This window comes from Muntiacus reevesi, chromosome 5 (genome assembly GCF_963930625.1).
Source record: "Muntiacus reevesi chromosome 5, mMunRee1.1, whole genome shotgun sequence".
Lineage (NCBI taxonomy): Eukaryota > Metazoa > Chordata > Mammalia > Artiodactyla > Cervidae > Muntiacus > Muntiacus reevesi.
This window is the reverse complement of record NC_089253.1, coordinates 89,933,474-89,950,054: the sequence shown is the minus strand read 5'-3', so window position 1 is coordinate 89,950,054 and position 16,581 is coordinate 89,933,474. Positions and strand designations below refer to the sequence as shown.

Here is a 16,581-nt window from a genome sequence, read left to right as displayed (position 1 = left end):
GGGTCCAGGCACCTACCCACCCAATAAGAGGACAGAGTCTCCACTTTCAAGACTGCTTCCCTGTGTCCACTCCACCTTGCAGAGCAGGCCTTTCCACCTTTAGCTTTAGCTGCAGCTGAGTGGGCTCCAGGCCAGGTGTGCACAGGTGAGCCCTGGGGTCCACACAGCTCCTCCGTCCCAACACACAGATGAGCCCTGGGGCCCACACAGCTCCTCTGTCTTCACAACCCATAGTTAGAACTGATGTTTCTGTTGATGCCATGAGGGCGCCTCCAGCCTAAGTTCCCCATGGTGAATCTGAAAAGGGATCTCAAATCCCCTGAAAGGAAGAAAGGAGATCTTTTTTCCTGTTAACTACAATTTTTAAAAACTTGTGTTTGGTTTGGAGATTTAGGGAGATTTTTCTGGCTGAGGATGCAGAGAGGGCTGAGGTAGAAAGAGATGAGAGAGGGTGAAAGTGACGGCCGACTGACAGCAGAGGCACCAGGACATGAACAGGAAGGCAGAGTGGAATGTGAGGGCTTATTTTAACCCATGCAACAAAGTTCTCAGAATACAAAGTAACACTTAGGTTGGCCCTTGTATTCTTATTCAAGTCTTTGCTGAGAAATTGGGGAAGCTAATATGAAATGAAATTTTAAGAATAACAGAAACTTCCGATATGCCTAATAATTTATTCTTCACTCCCTGGTCTCATGTTCTCATTTCTTACGAACCAGCTGTCACCAGAATTAAATCTGGGAATTCACTGAATAAGTTCACTGTGAATACTGTCATACTCCTTTTCATTTGAAAGGATCTACAGGAAAATTATGAAATTCAATCCTCCGAAAAGCAGCAACAGTGTCTTGAAAACTGCTGTTCAGTTGCTCAGTCGTGTTGGACTCTGCAACCCCAAGGACTGCAGCATGCCAGGTTTCCCTGTCCTTTACCATCTCCCAGAGTTTGCTCAAATGACGTCTTGGAAATTAGGCTCTTTCATAAATTTCTAATCTAACTCCAGGTACAACACTTCCACAGAGAAGGAAAAGGAAGGCTGATTTAGCAGGTACATGTGATGATGATGACACCCTGCAGTCACACACGAGAGTCAAGGGCAAGGGTTGGAGGTGGGGCCCCATGAACCTCAATGGCAGACCAGTGGACCCGTGAACTTGGGTGGGAAAAATCACATGCTTATTTTCACTAACTTCTAATATTTAGTTTTCCTTTTCCTTATAAATGTCAGCTACAAACAGGAATACTGGAAGAAACCGTGACTTTGCAAATAGAAATCATGTCCCATCACACCAACAAGCATTGTTACAAAGCCCCTTGCTATTCTGACTCACAGCAATTAACAGATATGCCTGATTCTCACATGTGAATAGCGGCACAAATGTTACTATTTCACAAATTAGGGCTTTTAGCACTTTCATAATTGTATGTACTTCAATCTACTTGGTCACCTTTGAAACCCTATGTATTTTATAGATTCATAAGAAATGTATCCTTCTGAGAAGGGATCCTCAGGCTTCCCAGACTACCAGAGGAATCCATTGCACAGAAAAGGTTAACACTCCTCATTCAGTGGATCAGAGACCCTAGTCTGAGTGCACCAGCTCCAGGGGTTCAAACCCTAGCACCATGTGATCGGCTGATTAACATGGCTTGCTTCTTCATCTCAGTTTTTCAGCTGTGAAATAGGGATAAAAAGAGCTTCTGCCCCACAGATGTATCACTTAGAATTAATGAGATAATGTATGTTAAGTCATCAGCACACAGCCTGCCACTGAGAAAACAAGAATAAGCGGTATCATCTTGCTGGTGATTGTCATCACATCCCATCTCGGTCTTTTGGCAGAGATGCCCACAGACTCTTCTCTAGTCCTCACTGAAGTGCTTCTACCAGGTTACCAACCACAAACACTCTGATGTGCCCTCTGGGCCAGAGCAACTCAAACATCTGTGCCTGACTGCTGTTTCTGTGTTTTTGTAAACTTTCCAATGAACAGATTCATTTATAAACAAGTTTCTCAACACACTCTCTCTCGGCACAACACTCCCTCCCAGGCCCTCAGAAAAGGTGTTCCCATCCTTCACTGCCTCGCGCATCACAGAGCTGCCCCAGAGCCTTGCACAGCAACGCCCCCGGAAAGGCAACACCAGGCAAAGGAATGAAAAGATAAAGGAAAGGACAGCAAGGAATGAGAATACTGAGAAGAGCCTGCTTCTATTAATATCAACACATCAGAGAAAAAGTATTGCTCCCTGAGACTGAGGGGAAAAGGGGTACCCGTGACCGTTACCTTGCCAGCAAGCCCCAACCACGAGCTGGGTTTCGATCTTGGATGGATGAAGTGGGTAATCTTCAGTGACAGAGAAGGGCTCGTGAGGGATACCGTCCACGTAGAGGGTCACACTGGGGATTTCCACGTTGAGGACGTAGTGATGCCATTCCTCGTCACAGACCTGAGGGGCCAAGGGAAGTGTTAGGTGTGTAACACCCTCCTTCCTTCTCACCCTCTCACACAGCTGGACACGAGAACCAATTTCTGTTTTCCTAGAAAGGAAAAGATTTAAGGCAACAACAGGGACTTCCCTGGTGGTCCAGTGGTTAAGACTTCGCCTTCCAATGCAAGGGGTGTGGGTTCCATCCCTCGTCAGGGAACCAAGATCCCACATGCCTTGTGGTCAAAATACCAAAACATAAAACAGAAGCAATATTGTTAACAAATTCAATAAAGACTTAAAAAATGGTCCACATCATCAATAAATAAATAAAAAAGCAACAAAATATGTCTCTTCCCACCATGTCTTACCCAAAGGGCCCAGGTGACAACCACCTCAAGGACATGTCAGACTGGGGGGCAGGGAGGGGTGCTACTTGCCCGTCATGAGACAGGGCTTCAAATGGTGAGCTGCCCAACCCTCTTCTGCCAGGAGCAGACACCAGAGAATTCTAGTATCAACAGGATGGACACCACTCGGGGGGCTTGCAGTTCCTTTTCTGGATCAAAATGAAAACTACCTCTCGTCTCAGAACAAGGCCCACTGTGCATCATGTGTTTTTCTTTCTCGGTTCAAAGGTGATGGTCTATACAAGTATGAACATAAAGCTCAGGTGGCCAAATTCACCTGAGTTCCTCTCCTATCACTGAGTATCTCCCTTGCTGTCACACGGAGAGTGCTGGTCTGCAGTCTCCGAGGCCCCAGCTGGTCTGGCACTGGCCTGATTTCTGGCTTATATCTTATGCAAGAACAGGGACAAGCAGAGGAGGAGATACTCTGGGATGAAATTTCTAAACATGGCTTTCAAAAAGTTTGCCCAAAGCTTCCCTGGTGGCCCAGTGATAAAGAGGCTGCCGACCAATGCTGGAGACATGGGTTCAATCCCTGATGTGAGAAGCTCCCACATGTGGCAGAGCAACTAAGCCTATGTGCCACAACTACTGAGCCCATGTGCTGCAACTCCTGAAGCCCACACATCCTAGAGCCCATGCCCTCCAACAAGAAAGGCCACTGCAATGAGAAGCCCGTGCACCCCAACAGGAGAGTAGCCCCTGCTTGCCACAACTACAGAAAAGCCCAAGCAGCAATGAAGCCAAAAATTAAATAAATCACTAATTTTTTTTTTAAGTTTGCCCAATTTACCTTTTAGTTCTAAGAAACTGAACCAAGGAGAAATTGAGAGCTTAAACAGACCAGAAACATCAAAATAAATGAAGACATTACCAAAGATTACTCCCAAAAGAAAAGCAACTGCTTTTGAGCCTGAGGAAAAATTCAAACCTATAACATTGTATGTATGTTTACTATATACTCATGATATGTGTGTATATAAATGTGTCATCACATATTTCTAAATAAAGGAATTACACAGTAATTCACTTTTGAGATAGGTAAGATCTTAATTTTAGTTTAAGTCTTTATTTCAAACAAGTTCTATAACAGAAGCTTCTTCAGAAAGTAATTACATTTCTAGTTTTACAAATATTACAGGTTTCTAGGGGATTAGCAGAATAACACTGTACTTAAATATCAGTAATATTTGGTCAAAGTCCATGAGCATATTCTGAGAAGATAGTAGTCAAGTTCAAGTGCGTCGCCAAGTCGTGTCTGACTCGTGCGACCCCACGGACTGTTGCCCACCAGGGTCCTCTGTCCATGGGATTCTCCAGGCAAGAATACTGGAGTGGGTTGCCATGGCCTCCTCCACGGGATCTTCCTGACCCAGGGATCGAACCCATGTCTCTTATGCCTCCTGCACTGGCAGGCAGGTTCTTTACCACTAGTGCCACCTGGGACCACTCCAACTACTCACTTTACATCAACAATAGCCTCGCTCCCTTTGAGTGTGTGCTCACTCAGTTGTGTTCGATCCTTTGAAACCCCATGTACTGCAGCCCACCAGGCTTCCCTGTCCATGGAATTCCCCAGGCAAGAAAACTAGAGTGGATAGCCAGGGGATCTTCCCGACTCAGGAGTTGAACCCATGTCTTCTGCATTGCAGGCAGATTCTTTATCAACTGAGCTACACAGGAAGTGAAGATAGCAGTAGAATTAGTATAATTTTTTAATTTCCTTGAAAACAGGGAGATGAGGAGAGTAAAACCCCAAGCCACAGACAACACCCACGATAATACTGCTGATGAGGTGACTACATGAATGCTGAAACAAGCCAGGTGGAGAAAAGCAACAGGGTTTCTGATCCAGGAGATACCAGAGGGTGTGAAGCCACATTAAAAAAAAAGACTTTATGAAGACAACTGAAGGGAGAGTTCAAAACTTAAAGCTAGGGGGAAAAAAAGTCAAGCTGATCAACTATCTTTTTTCAAAGTGTAGGAAAGCTAATTTCATGTAAAACTGAGGGTGGGGGAGTGGAAATGATCATGCCTCAATTCCACATGAAGTTTTTAAAAGGAAAAGAAAAGAAAACCAAAGGGAATTAATATCTCTTCAGCTAATGAAACCATACCTGAAAGTCATACCTAACAAAAGAGATGAGAACGATGATCTAGTATTTTTAAAACATGCTAAAAGACATTAGGAGAATGACATAAAACAGTAAAAAACAAGTTCATAATTAAAGTAACTCAGAAACGAGGTGCCAGGATACAAAAATGATTTAAAGAAAAGGGACAGTTACAGTAAAAAAGGCGAAGAATATCAACAAAAGATAAAAGGCATCCCCAGGGAGGAAAACCAAAGCAATGAAAAAGAACATTGCAAAACTTGCATGAAATACCCAAACATTTGAAGCTAGATGCTAAAAGGGAATACCACATATTTGGGAAAACACACCTAAAACCACCAAGATGTATTCATAAAATTAAAAGAAGAGGAAGAGAAAGAAATACATCCTATAATCATCCAAACAAAAAGACTAAATATTTTATAAATGAAAGAAAATCAAGTTGTTGTCAGAGTTTAATAGTAACATTTTATGTTAGAACTCAATGGAGAGAGAGATTTTCTGTTCTTAGAAATCTTACATCTGAGCCAGAGATGAGATATACAATCAAAGTGACCTTCAGTATAAAGGTTGCAGACAAACTATTAAAACAACATGTAAGAAGTTAGGAATCTGTTCCCATGAGCCCTTCCTGGGAACACACTTCCTACCACCCAAGTGACAAGAAAACAAATGCCACAAGGATGGTGACATTGACCACTGATGGCTGCTTACATCACGAAGAGAAAATACCAGACGCAGGGCTTAAACAGATCAGAAACATTAAACCCCATTCTAATCAAGTCTTTAGAGCCCACTCCCAATGTACAGGGTATAAAGAAAAGAGAGGAGGGGTTTCCTGGGTGGTCCAGTGGTTAAGAATCTGCCTTCCAATGCAGGGGATGCAAGTTCGATCCCTGGTCAGGGAACTAAGATCCCACATGCGGTGGAGCAACTAAGCCCATGTGCCTCAACTAGAGAGAAGCCCGCGCACTCAACAAAGAGCGCAGACGCTGCAACTAAGACCCAACACAGCCGTAAGGAGGTAGACAGATGGATAGATAAATAAACATCTTTAAAAGGAGGAGACGACAGAGGAGCATGTTACATTACACCACAGGGAAGCAACCAGTCAAATTTAAACTCTTGAAACCTACTGAACTAAAGCCTAATTTTATTACCAAATGAATTCCAAGGGAGAAGAGGAGAGTCTATAGATTAAAATAAACTCAAAAAGTCTATCAGAAAATCCCAATGTATGGCCTCTTACTGGATCCTGATGCAAACAAACAAAACTGTAAACACAAAAACACCTATGAAACAATCTGAACACTGGATGGATATTGAAAAATTATTAACAGTGGAGGTGACAATCAAATAAGACTGACCAAGAGCTGATAATTGCTGAACCCAACTGAAGGGTGTATGGAGTTGCTCCTTATACTAATCTGTCCACTTTTACCTATGTCTAAAATTTTCCATGATAAAGTTTCAAAAACATGTAAACAGAAGAAACGAAACCTTGGGACGCCCCAGTGGTTAGGACTCTGCTCTTCCACTGCAGGGGGCATGGGTTTGATCCCTGGCTGGGGAACTAAGATCCCCCCATGCCGTGGGGTGCAGTCAAAATTTTTTTTATTTAAAAGAAAGGAAGAAACTAAATATATAAATGCAGACTACGGTTACAAAAACAGAACTATACCTAAAATATCTACCTACGCTGCAAAAAATTTTTTCTGGATACCTTTCTTAGTATCTTGAAAAAATTTATGACAATGGTGTCCGAGAAAGAAATGATCTAGGTAAATAAAAATGACAACAGTAAGAGATGAATGCTGTCACCTGGACAGTGACTTCATCTTTCTACCACCACACATTTTTTTCCTCTCATATGGGCTCTTATGTATGTATCTTGTAATAGTTTCAGACAATGTTATATTTCACCAACTATAAGCACATATATAACACTATGTCTGCTCATATCTACTAACTCCAGGAGACAGATAATTTAAGTCTAGGCCAAAGGTTTCCTTCTTGTACCAACTCTAAATCATGAGACAAACAAACCTGCTGTGATTGTAATGGAAAGGCTTTCTCAGTTCACAGCACCTCCTCGTTTCTTATAATGCATTGATTCTTTGCACATGACACTTGCTTTTTTACCACTGTAAATTCTAGGAAATCAGCCTTGCAAAGATATGACATCATCACAAGAAGTATAATATGATCTAATGCCAAAACTGTAAACTCCCAAGACCTAGCAATTCATGTGATGTCTGAAAGATGTCAAGACTGCTGGTTCCTTGAAAATTTAAAATATTGTATCCCTAAATTTGCTGAGGCATCCAGAGTCCTGGGCACAATTTGGGAGTCAAGGGCTTAGACAATGAATAAACAAACACAAGGAGCTCAACTTTTAAGTAAGTGCTGCTTATCTCAATAAATTATAACATAGCATTTTGTATTTGAAACATGCTATTTCTTTAAAGAGGCACACCTTGGAGATATCACAGGTTTGGCTCCAGACCACAGCAATGAATCAAATATCACAAGAAAGTGAGTCACATGAATTTTTTTGGTTTCCCAAAGCATAAAAAGTTATGTTTACACTATACTATAGTCTACTGAGTGCACAACTGCATTACGTCTAAAAAATAACTGTGTCTGTGTCTGTGTTAGTCGCTTGCTCATGTCTGACTCTTTGCGACCACGTGGACTATAGACTGCCAGGATCCCCTGTCCATGGAATTCTCCAGGTAAAAATACTGGAGTGGGTTGCCATGCCCTCCTCCAGGGGATCTTGCCCGACCCTGGGATCAAAGCCAGGTCTCCTGTATTTCAGGCAGATTCTTTACTACCTGAGCCACCAGGGAAGCCCAATTTAAAAATACTTTACTAAAAACTGTAACCATCATCTGAAAATGCTTAGGACTTCCAGGGCAGTCCAGTGGTTAAGACTCCATGCTCTTAGTGCAGGTGCCAGGGTAGGAGGACACGGGTTTGGTTCCTGGTTGGGAAATGAAGATACTGCATGCTGCAGAGTATGCCCCCCCCAAAAAACCCAGTATCTGAGAAGTACAATAAAATAAGGTATGCCTGTATTAATATTTTATGTACAAAATACACACATGTAAAAAAACAAAGTCTTTCAATGTGAAGGAGTTCAATGGATTTAATGTGCTATCCTATTACCCACAGACACAGAAATTGTAAAACCTTCAATACACCCTGCCCATAAATAGTTGGTCCCGTGCAAGGTTTCATTGCCCCATCTACTCTCTCTGAAAAAAAATACTATCAGTGAGTTTTCCATTCCCTCACCTGACTCAGCTTCCAGTGGAACTCTGCAGGTTTGTATTTCTTCTCTTCTGAAGGATCCTGACGGAGGAGGAAAACCAGCCGGCAGCCGTGGACATAGAGTGAGTAATGGTGTCGGTTCATCTCTGCAGAGAGAAATTCTACTGGTAAACCATCAGCTTTACTCACTACTCACCAGGCAGCTTTTGCAGAAACTAACATCTGTGCCCAGCCATTTTTATTCTGGCTGGCCAAAAATTAATTCTGTTATTCACTAACACTTTGTGGGTTACTACATTCAATAGTTACACCTGACACATCTGTAAATCTTCTCCAGCACCATGAGTTTCATTTTCACTTTCTGCATGAGAATTAATCACTAAGGTTTTTTGTCTTTTTGTTAGTTGACTATTCACATCATCTGAAGTATAACTATATTCTGAAGAACTACCATCTTATGAGACTCCAGTATACATGTCACTCGGACAATTAGAGAAAGTGTCTGCATAAAATTCACCAAAGAATTCTTTTTCACTCAAAATTTCATTATGCATCATTTAAAAAAAAATTTAGGGTAATAAACTTGTGTTTACAATATACACAAGGTTGCAACAAAAACCTAACAGCAAAATGTGAATAACAACAATCGTTAAGTTGTGCAGTGAATCCCTGATCAATTTTAAGTTCTAACAACTTAACACAGTGATGTTAATCATATCACTCTCTGAAAACATGCGTCTCCAGTCAATAATGTGATAAGACCCAAAGGAGAAACAAAAGCTGTTATTTCTTCAATGGATTTTGAAGACAGTTTTACCAGCATAAATGAACTCTCCAGGGTGGGCCAAGGCAGGGTTAGGAACAGATACACTTGGGTTTGGGGCTTCCCAGGTGGCACTAGCAGTCAAGAACCTGCCTGGAAATGCAGGAGATGTGAGAGCTGCAGGTTCAGTCTCTGGGTTGGGAAGATCCCCTGGATGAGGACACAGCAACCCACTTCAGTATGCCTATCTGGAGAATCCCACAGACAAAGGAGCCTGGAGGGCTGCAGTCCATAGGGTCACATAGAGTTGACATGACTGAAGTGACTTAGCATGCATACATGCATGCAAACACGCACACCTGGGCTTTACTGAGAAGTGGGGCCTGATCCACTGAGTAAAACTAATAAATGCCTAGATACCAGTGCCAGATCCATGCAGAGAACCATGAGTGTCACCAACAGCCTGTGGGAGCCTTTAGGGTTAGAATAAGGTGCCGGCTCCAGGCTCCACTGTGAGGATGTCCCTCACAGCGAAGCTCACCTACCTGTTTTGTCTGAGCTGCAAAGAATCGTCTCCTTCTTCTTGCCAAATGGCCCATGCCTCATCCACACAGAGACTGTAAAGGGCTCCTTGGGGTTGACAGAGACGATGCCGTCTGGGACCCTCACTGCCTGAGTGCCGTTGAACTCGAAGACCTGGTCGCTGTCATGGCCGTTGTCTGTGGGAAGGCCAATGGTCCAGTTCCAGGAGCCTCCTGGGGAAGGCAGCAGCTCAGCCGTGCCAGATGCAGCACCTGAAGCAACACAGTGATGCTTATTGTGCACTGTGTGATGAACTCAAATGGGATAAGCATTTCAAGGCCCATGAGGCACAGTCTTTATTTTAAAATTACTACTGAAACATAGTTAACTTACAATGTTGTGCTAATTTGAGGTACACAGCAAAGTGATTCAGTTATACATATACATATTCTTTTCTTCCATTCTTTTTCACTATAGGTTGGTATAAGATATTAAGTAGAGCTCCCTGTGCTACAGAGTAGGTCTTTGTTGTTTATCTTTTTCATAAATAGGAGTATGTATATGTCAATCCTCTGCCCTTTCCCCTTTGAAAAGCGTAAGTTTGTTTTCTACGTTTATGCATCTATTTTGTAAATAAATTCATTTGTATCTTTTTTTTTTCTTCTTAGGTTCTACATACAAGTGATATCATATGACATTCATCTTTCTCCATCTGGCTTACTTCACTTAGTTTGAGAATCTCTAGGTCCATCCATGTTGCTGCAAATGGCATTATCTCATTCTTTTTCATGGCTAAGTAGTATCACACACACACACACACACACACTCTTTATCCATTCATCAGTTGATGGACACATAGGTTGCTTCCATGTCTTGACTATTATAAACAGTGTTGCTCTGAACACTGAGGCACATGTATTAAGGTACCGTATTTATCTTAATGGTTAAACAGTTTGCTAATTCAGTTTTCTTTTCCTCAAAACTAAGAGTTTTTATTACTAAAAAGATTAAAAAATAACAACCATGGTTATTATCTTCAAAAAAAAAAAAAAGAAGGAAAAGAGGAGTTTTAACTTTTAAAACCTGTGAATCACTATGTTGTATAGCAACTATACTTTAATAAAAAAAAAAAAAAAGAAGAAACATTATTTGTGATTTCACTCCACTGTATACACTGCTAACATTTGGGTATAAACACTTCCAGTCCTTTCCTTATGAATATACACGCATTATTAAAATATGTATAACGTGTATGAAAATATAAAAATGGAGTCCTACTATGTACTTACATATATGACCATAGTCTAGAGCACAATTTAAAATGTCTGAACAGCACTTTATTGTATAGAATTTGTACAATAATGTATTTAAACTGATCTGTTCCTGTGCGTAGAGTCGCCTCTAATTCCTTTCTGTGATAAACCTTGCCTCAACGAGGACCTGTGTGTCTCCATGATTATTCCCTTAGGATAAATTCCTAGAAACGGGATACTAAGCCAGAGAACATGAGACATTTTCACAACTGTTGTTAAACATTGCCAGGCTCAATTTTTTTTTAATTCATCCACAGAGAATTCTGCAACCTCTCCCAGCTGCTGGGCCCTTGACTTTCCCATTCCTAGGAGCAGCAGGACTAGGCTGGAACAGACTGGTCTTTCAGTATCATCCGATCTCAGTCCAAATCCAAGTTCAGGCTCTTCCTAAAAGTCTGAAGTGATTCAGCCTCCCTCAGTCTCAACTAGTTCCTCTGGAAAGATGAGGAATAACTCCACTGCCTTTGTGATCCTGATGGGACGATAAATAACACATGTGCAAGTACCTAGTGTATAGGAAGCACTCGGACAGAAAATTCTTTCTACCTTTGAACTGTTCTGCTGAGAAAATGCTTATTTAATATCATACAAACAATGGCAGCAGCAAGATGGATGAAGCAAGAGACCACTGTACTGAGTGAAGTTAAGTCAGGAGAGAAGGAGAAATATCCTACGACACCCCTTATATAGGGAACCTTAAAAGAAATGATACAAATGAACTTACTTGCAAAACAGATACAGACTCACAGACTTAAGAGAAGGAACCTACGGTTGCCAGGGGTGATGAATTGGGTGGGCAGGTGGGGGGGATAGTCAGGAAGTTTGGGGTCGACAATGCTATTTTTAAAGTGGATAACCAACAAGGACCTACTGTATAGCCCAGAGAACTCTGCTCAATGCTATGTGGCGGCCTGGAGGGCAGGGGAGTTTGGGGAAGAATGGATACAGATATGTGCATGGCTGAGTCCCTTTGCTGTTCACCTGAAACTATCACAACATTGTTTGTTAACTGGCTATACCCTAGTACAAATAAGAAGTTTTAAAAAATAAAAAGCAAAAGAAGAAGAATGGCATTATGAGAAAGCATGGTTTTTACACTATACTTACATAATTTAAAATAGAAAGTACTCCAAACCTCTTCACTTACACATTTTTAGGTACCTGATTATGAGAATTTGGACTCATGGTCAGACATCCAAGTATATTCAGCACAGGGATGAGCCAACAGAGAATATACTTTTTCCCTGTTACTTCTTCTTTATATGACAATTTCCAATGATGTAAGAAAACTGGTTGCTCAAGTCCATTATCACTTAGTGAAGAGACAGGTGAGCATCAGAAAACGCTACCTCCAAAACTCTTACTGAGCAGCTGTTGGAACACAAGAGGCCCTTCTGATCATCAAGAAGCAATTTAAGTTAGTGGTGTTCTGGGACTTCCCTGGCAATTCAGTGGTTAACACACCATGCTTCCACTGCAGGGGGCACAGGTTCAGTCCCTGGTCCGGGAACTAAGATCCCATGTGCTGAGCAGCATGGCCAAAACATAACATAAACAAGTTACTGGTGTTCTACCACCAGCTGCTTGAAAGATTCTTCCTCAGCATTTTCCCTGAGAGGTATCCATACCTCTCCTCTACCTGACTTAGATAAACCCGAAAAATATCCAGACTGATGGTGAAGATGGAGAAAAAGCCTTGGGTCAAATTCGTGACCATTGTGTGTTCCACCTGCTCCACACCTTGTTTGTGGGACACAAAGACTATATATTCAATGCAGGTTTAGTTTTCATTTCCTACTTCACGTTTGCCAAAAGCTATCACATGACCTAGCTTTTTTTTTTTTTTTAGTCCTTAATCATTTCATTTCATTTAAAGCACACTCCTTATAGAACCCTTATTTGGATGATTCCCAACGTACGTTAGAGAAAGACATGCTTGAAATCAGTGGGTCTTAAGGTAGCACACGCACACACCCTTCTGAACGGGAGTTTGGGGTCGGGTTCCTCTCTCGCCTCCTTACCGCAGAGCCGGTGAAGTGACTTCTCAGAGTAGGTGTCACGGTCACAGCCCTTCCCGATGTGGCTGGTCTCCAGCTCCACTACCACCTGTACCGAGGCCACCGACTCGTCACACGTTTCCAGGTGGACATTCGGAAAGAGTGTCAGAGCGCCGGTGCCAGGCTCGTATTCCACCCTGTTGTTCCATCCTGTGTGGGCCCACAGGGAGGGTGGGGTGGAGGGGAGAGGAGGAACACTCCTGTTAGGTCTCCATGGTGGACAGACTTTCGGAGCAGGTGCGAGAGCAGCAGAGAGAGGGAGGCTCACCTTGCCACCCAGGGGTGCAGGTGGGCTTGATGCTGATCTTCACCAACACATCTTCTGCCGCTCTTTTCTTCCCGCAGTCATAGGCCGTGACAGTCAGCTTGTACTGGTGCTCTTTAGCATAGTTCAGCTTCTCTGTGTTTTTTATGTAACCTTCCAAAGGGAAAAACGACAATGAGAACCCAAACCCATTCCGTCTCCCTCCCCTTGATTTTTCTTAAATTGAAGCACAGTTGATGTACAATACTGTGTCGGTTTCCGATGTACAGCAAAGTGAGTCGTGTACATATACATTTTTTTCCAGATTATTTTCAAACCCATGTTGTGTTCTACTTCTGTTGCCCTATGCTGAAACACAAAAGGCACATGCTTTCAGCCCTGGAAGTACTAACACAGAAATAAACTGATGCTTCAGATAATTAACACTCAAGTTTGGCTTTCCTGAGCTTGAACACACACTAAATCCAGCTTGAAAGACTGTTTAAGTAGAAGAATGAGTTTACAGAATTCAGCCTCCATTTATTCTTACAGCTGTATTTGATTTTATATTTAAGATTTAATATGTAAGGGCTTCCCTGGTGGCTCAGTGGTAAAGGAGACACAGGCTCAATCCCTGGGTCGGGAAGATGCCCTGGAGAAGGGAATGGCAACCCACTCCAGTGTTCCTGCCTGGGAAATCCCACAGAGGAGCCTGGCAGGCTACAGTCCATGGGGTCACAGAGTCGGACATGACTCAGTGACTAAACAACAACAAGATAACGTGTAAAAGCATAAATAGACAAAATAATCCAAGTATTTCATGTATTAAATATGAGATGGAGCTGCATTAAATACTTTTTGCTAAAAGATTTACTTTTTTAGAGAGACTTCCTACCCCCGCCAAGCAGGAGAGAAGCCTGCTTTCTGAACATGAGTGCAGATATCTGCAAAGTGTTTGCATCATGTCCATCATTTCATCGAAGATTCTGGACTGTGTGTTAACAATGGAGACACCACAGCATCATCAAGAAGCCATAACCCAATAAAGAAGCTGAGCTCCAGACTAAGTTAATACTGTTCAATTACTAAGGATGGAGGCGGGGCTGGCAGTGAGGTATCAACTTCATTTTCAAGAAGAGGCAGAAGATTCCAATCTGATGGAGAACAGAAAATGAGGCGGATTGAGAAGCAGTCTTGTTTAGATGCAAGCTGGCTGAAAGGTAGGGAGATGATAAAATAAAATCATCTTAAGCAGTGGATTTTTATTAGATTTTGGTGGGAAAGGAGAAAAAGGATCATCCTAAAAGAGAACACAAAACTTTGGTGTCAGAAAACAGGCTTTCAGGGAACAGAGTAAAAATTTAAACGTAATCTAAACAGATATTTCTCCAAAGACATACAGATGGCCAAAAGGCACCTGTATGAAAAGATGTGCAACAAGGCTAACTATTAGAGAAATGTAAATCAAAATTACAATGAGGTAGGGAATTCTCAGGTGTTCCAGTGGGTAGGACTCCGAGCTTCTCTGCACGGAGCAGGAGTTTAGTTCCTGGTCAGGCAACTAAGATCCCACAAGCCACTCGGCATGGACCACCCCCCCACACACACACACAACTGAGGCGCTGTGCTGTACGCCTGAAACTAACACAACATTATAAACCAACTATCCTTCAATTAAAAAAAAACTTAAGCGTGAAACAGACACACCAAGTTAGGTCTTGCTATGGACTGAATGTGTGTGTCCTCCCAAATTCTTACACTAGAAGTTGTGACTCTCATGGTGATGTATTAGGAGGTGGGGCCTTTGGGAGGTGATGAGCTTTAGGTGAGCTCACAAGGGTGGAGCCCTCAAGATGGGATCAGTGTCCTTAAAGAGAAAGAAACTAGAGCTTTCTCCCTGCCATGTGGGGACACATGAGAAGCAGATCCTCACCAATACTGAACTGCTGAGCGCTCTGTCCTGGACTTCCCAGCCTCCAGAACTGTGAGAAGCAAGTGTCTGTCACTTTGTGTTTGTGGTGTTTGGTGAGAGCAGCCTGAATGGACTAACTGTGAGTTTCACTAAAGTGCAGACAAAGCTTGGGCTTGAAGCCAACTGGTGTAGAGGGGGCTGCCTGCCTCATCTCCCCCTCGGGGAGGAATGCGCCCGCTTCTGGGTTCTCACCATCTTTGTCGACGGTGAATGGCACATCCGGGGTGACGATCTCATAGCTGCAGATTTGGCTGAACTGGGGGGAGCAGTCTGCGTCCACCGCCTCCACCCTCAAGATGCTGTCATACTGCTTTCCCTCCACCACTGTGGCTTTGTAGGACTTCTCCTTGAACACGGGCGCATATTCATTGACGTCGTTCACCTGAATGTGGACAGTTGCTCTGGAAGAAGGGGGAGGAAAAAAGCTGTCAGTTTTGCTTTTTTGTATTCTTACCCCAAGAATAAACTTCTGCCCTATGGTTAAATTTCCTTTTTTTTCCAATATCTTGTTTTGTTAAATTCTATGATGGAGATGAAAATTAAACTGCTCACTGTTTTTAATTTAGCGTGGAGACAACAGAAAGTTAAAAAAGGAATTTGGATGATGCTACAAAGTCCTACCGAGTAAGGTAGCTGGTAAATAAAGAGACTTGAGAGACTTCCCTGGTGGTTCAGTGGTTAAGACTCTATGCTTTCAATGCAGGCAGCACAGGTTCAATCCCTGGTTCGGGAACTAAGATCCCGTACACTGCATGGAGCAGTCAAAAAACACAAAACAGAGAGACTTGGGATTTTCTTGACAATGTAGGGCAGGGCACGCACAAGGGAGGTAACTATATACCAGATATCTGTTTGTGCTCAACCCAGGAAGTTAAAAGTATTTTGTTACAAAATCCGGAAAAAAAAAATTAGGAAGTAGAGGTAAAAAGCAGAGATAGAAAATGGGAAATTATGAGCATTAAAACAAGTTTTATCCTGCTTATAAGGAATAGAGAGCATCAGTAAACCACTGCTGGGATATCATCCACTACTGACCAACAAATTAAAGACTTCAACTTGCCCTCCCTCATCAACCACATTCCGTCTCCCCAGTGTGGGCACAAGAAAACTAAGGCATCATCAGACCAAGCTACTGAAAACCATCAGTCTCAAGTGCTACTTGACCAGGCCATGTTTCTGACAGACAAGGTCTCTGACTGAAACAAGGTCTTTGTCAAGGAAAACAGTAACATCGCACTTTGTAAAAAGGATGAGGCATGGTTCACTGGCATGTAGCACTCCAACTATTCACCAAGACCCTCCCCACCCCAATGGTACCTGTCCAGTCTGACCCTCACAATGGGATATGTGACATCACCTCATCCACGGAGCTTCTTTCTTTAACCAATACAGTAAGTAGAAACTGATACTTGGAAAAATTAAATTTGCCTAATGCCGAGGGACTAGTAAATGGTGGAGAAAAGACCCTAGAAAAAGACTA

At 42.5% G+C, this 16,581-nt stretch overlaps 1 protein-coding gene across 6 annotated transcripts in view; it reads right to left on the bottom strand.

The window, feature by feature from the left end:
* CLSTN1 (calsyntenin 1) overlaps window positions 1–16,581 on the bottom strand; it is a 72,431-nt gene that overhangs the window by 7,836 nt on the left and 48,014 nt on the right. For all 6 annotated transcript variants that reach the window (XM_065935802.1, XM_065935803.1, XM_065935806.1 and 3 more), the window contains 6 exons: window positions 15,294–15,502; window positions 13,154–13,303; window positions 12,850–13,035; window positions 9,539–9,787; window positions 8,255–8,376; window positions 2,289–2,451 (listed from right to left, as the gene is read on the bottom strand). In XM_065935802.1, coding sequence (XP_065791874.1) covers window positions 2,289–2,451; window positions 8,255–8,376; window positions 9,539–9,787; window positions 12,850–13,035; window positions 13,154–13,303; window positions 15,294–15,502 — 1,079 coding nt within the window. The remainder of the gene's footprint in view (window positions 1–2,288; window positions 2,452–8,254; window positions 8,377–9,538; window positions 9,788–12,849; window positions 13,036–13,153; window positions 13,304–15,293; window positions 15,503–16,581) is intronic.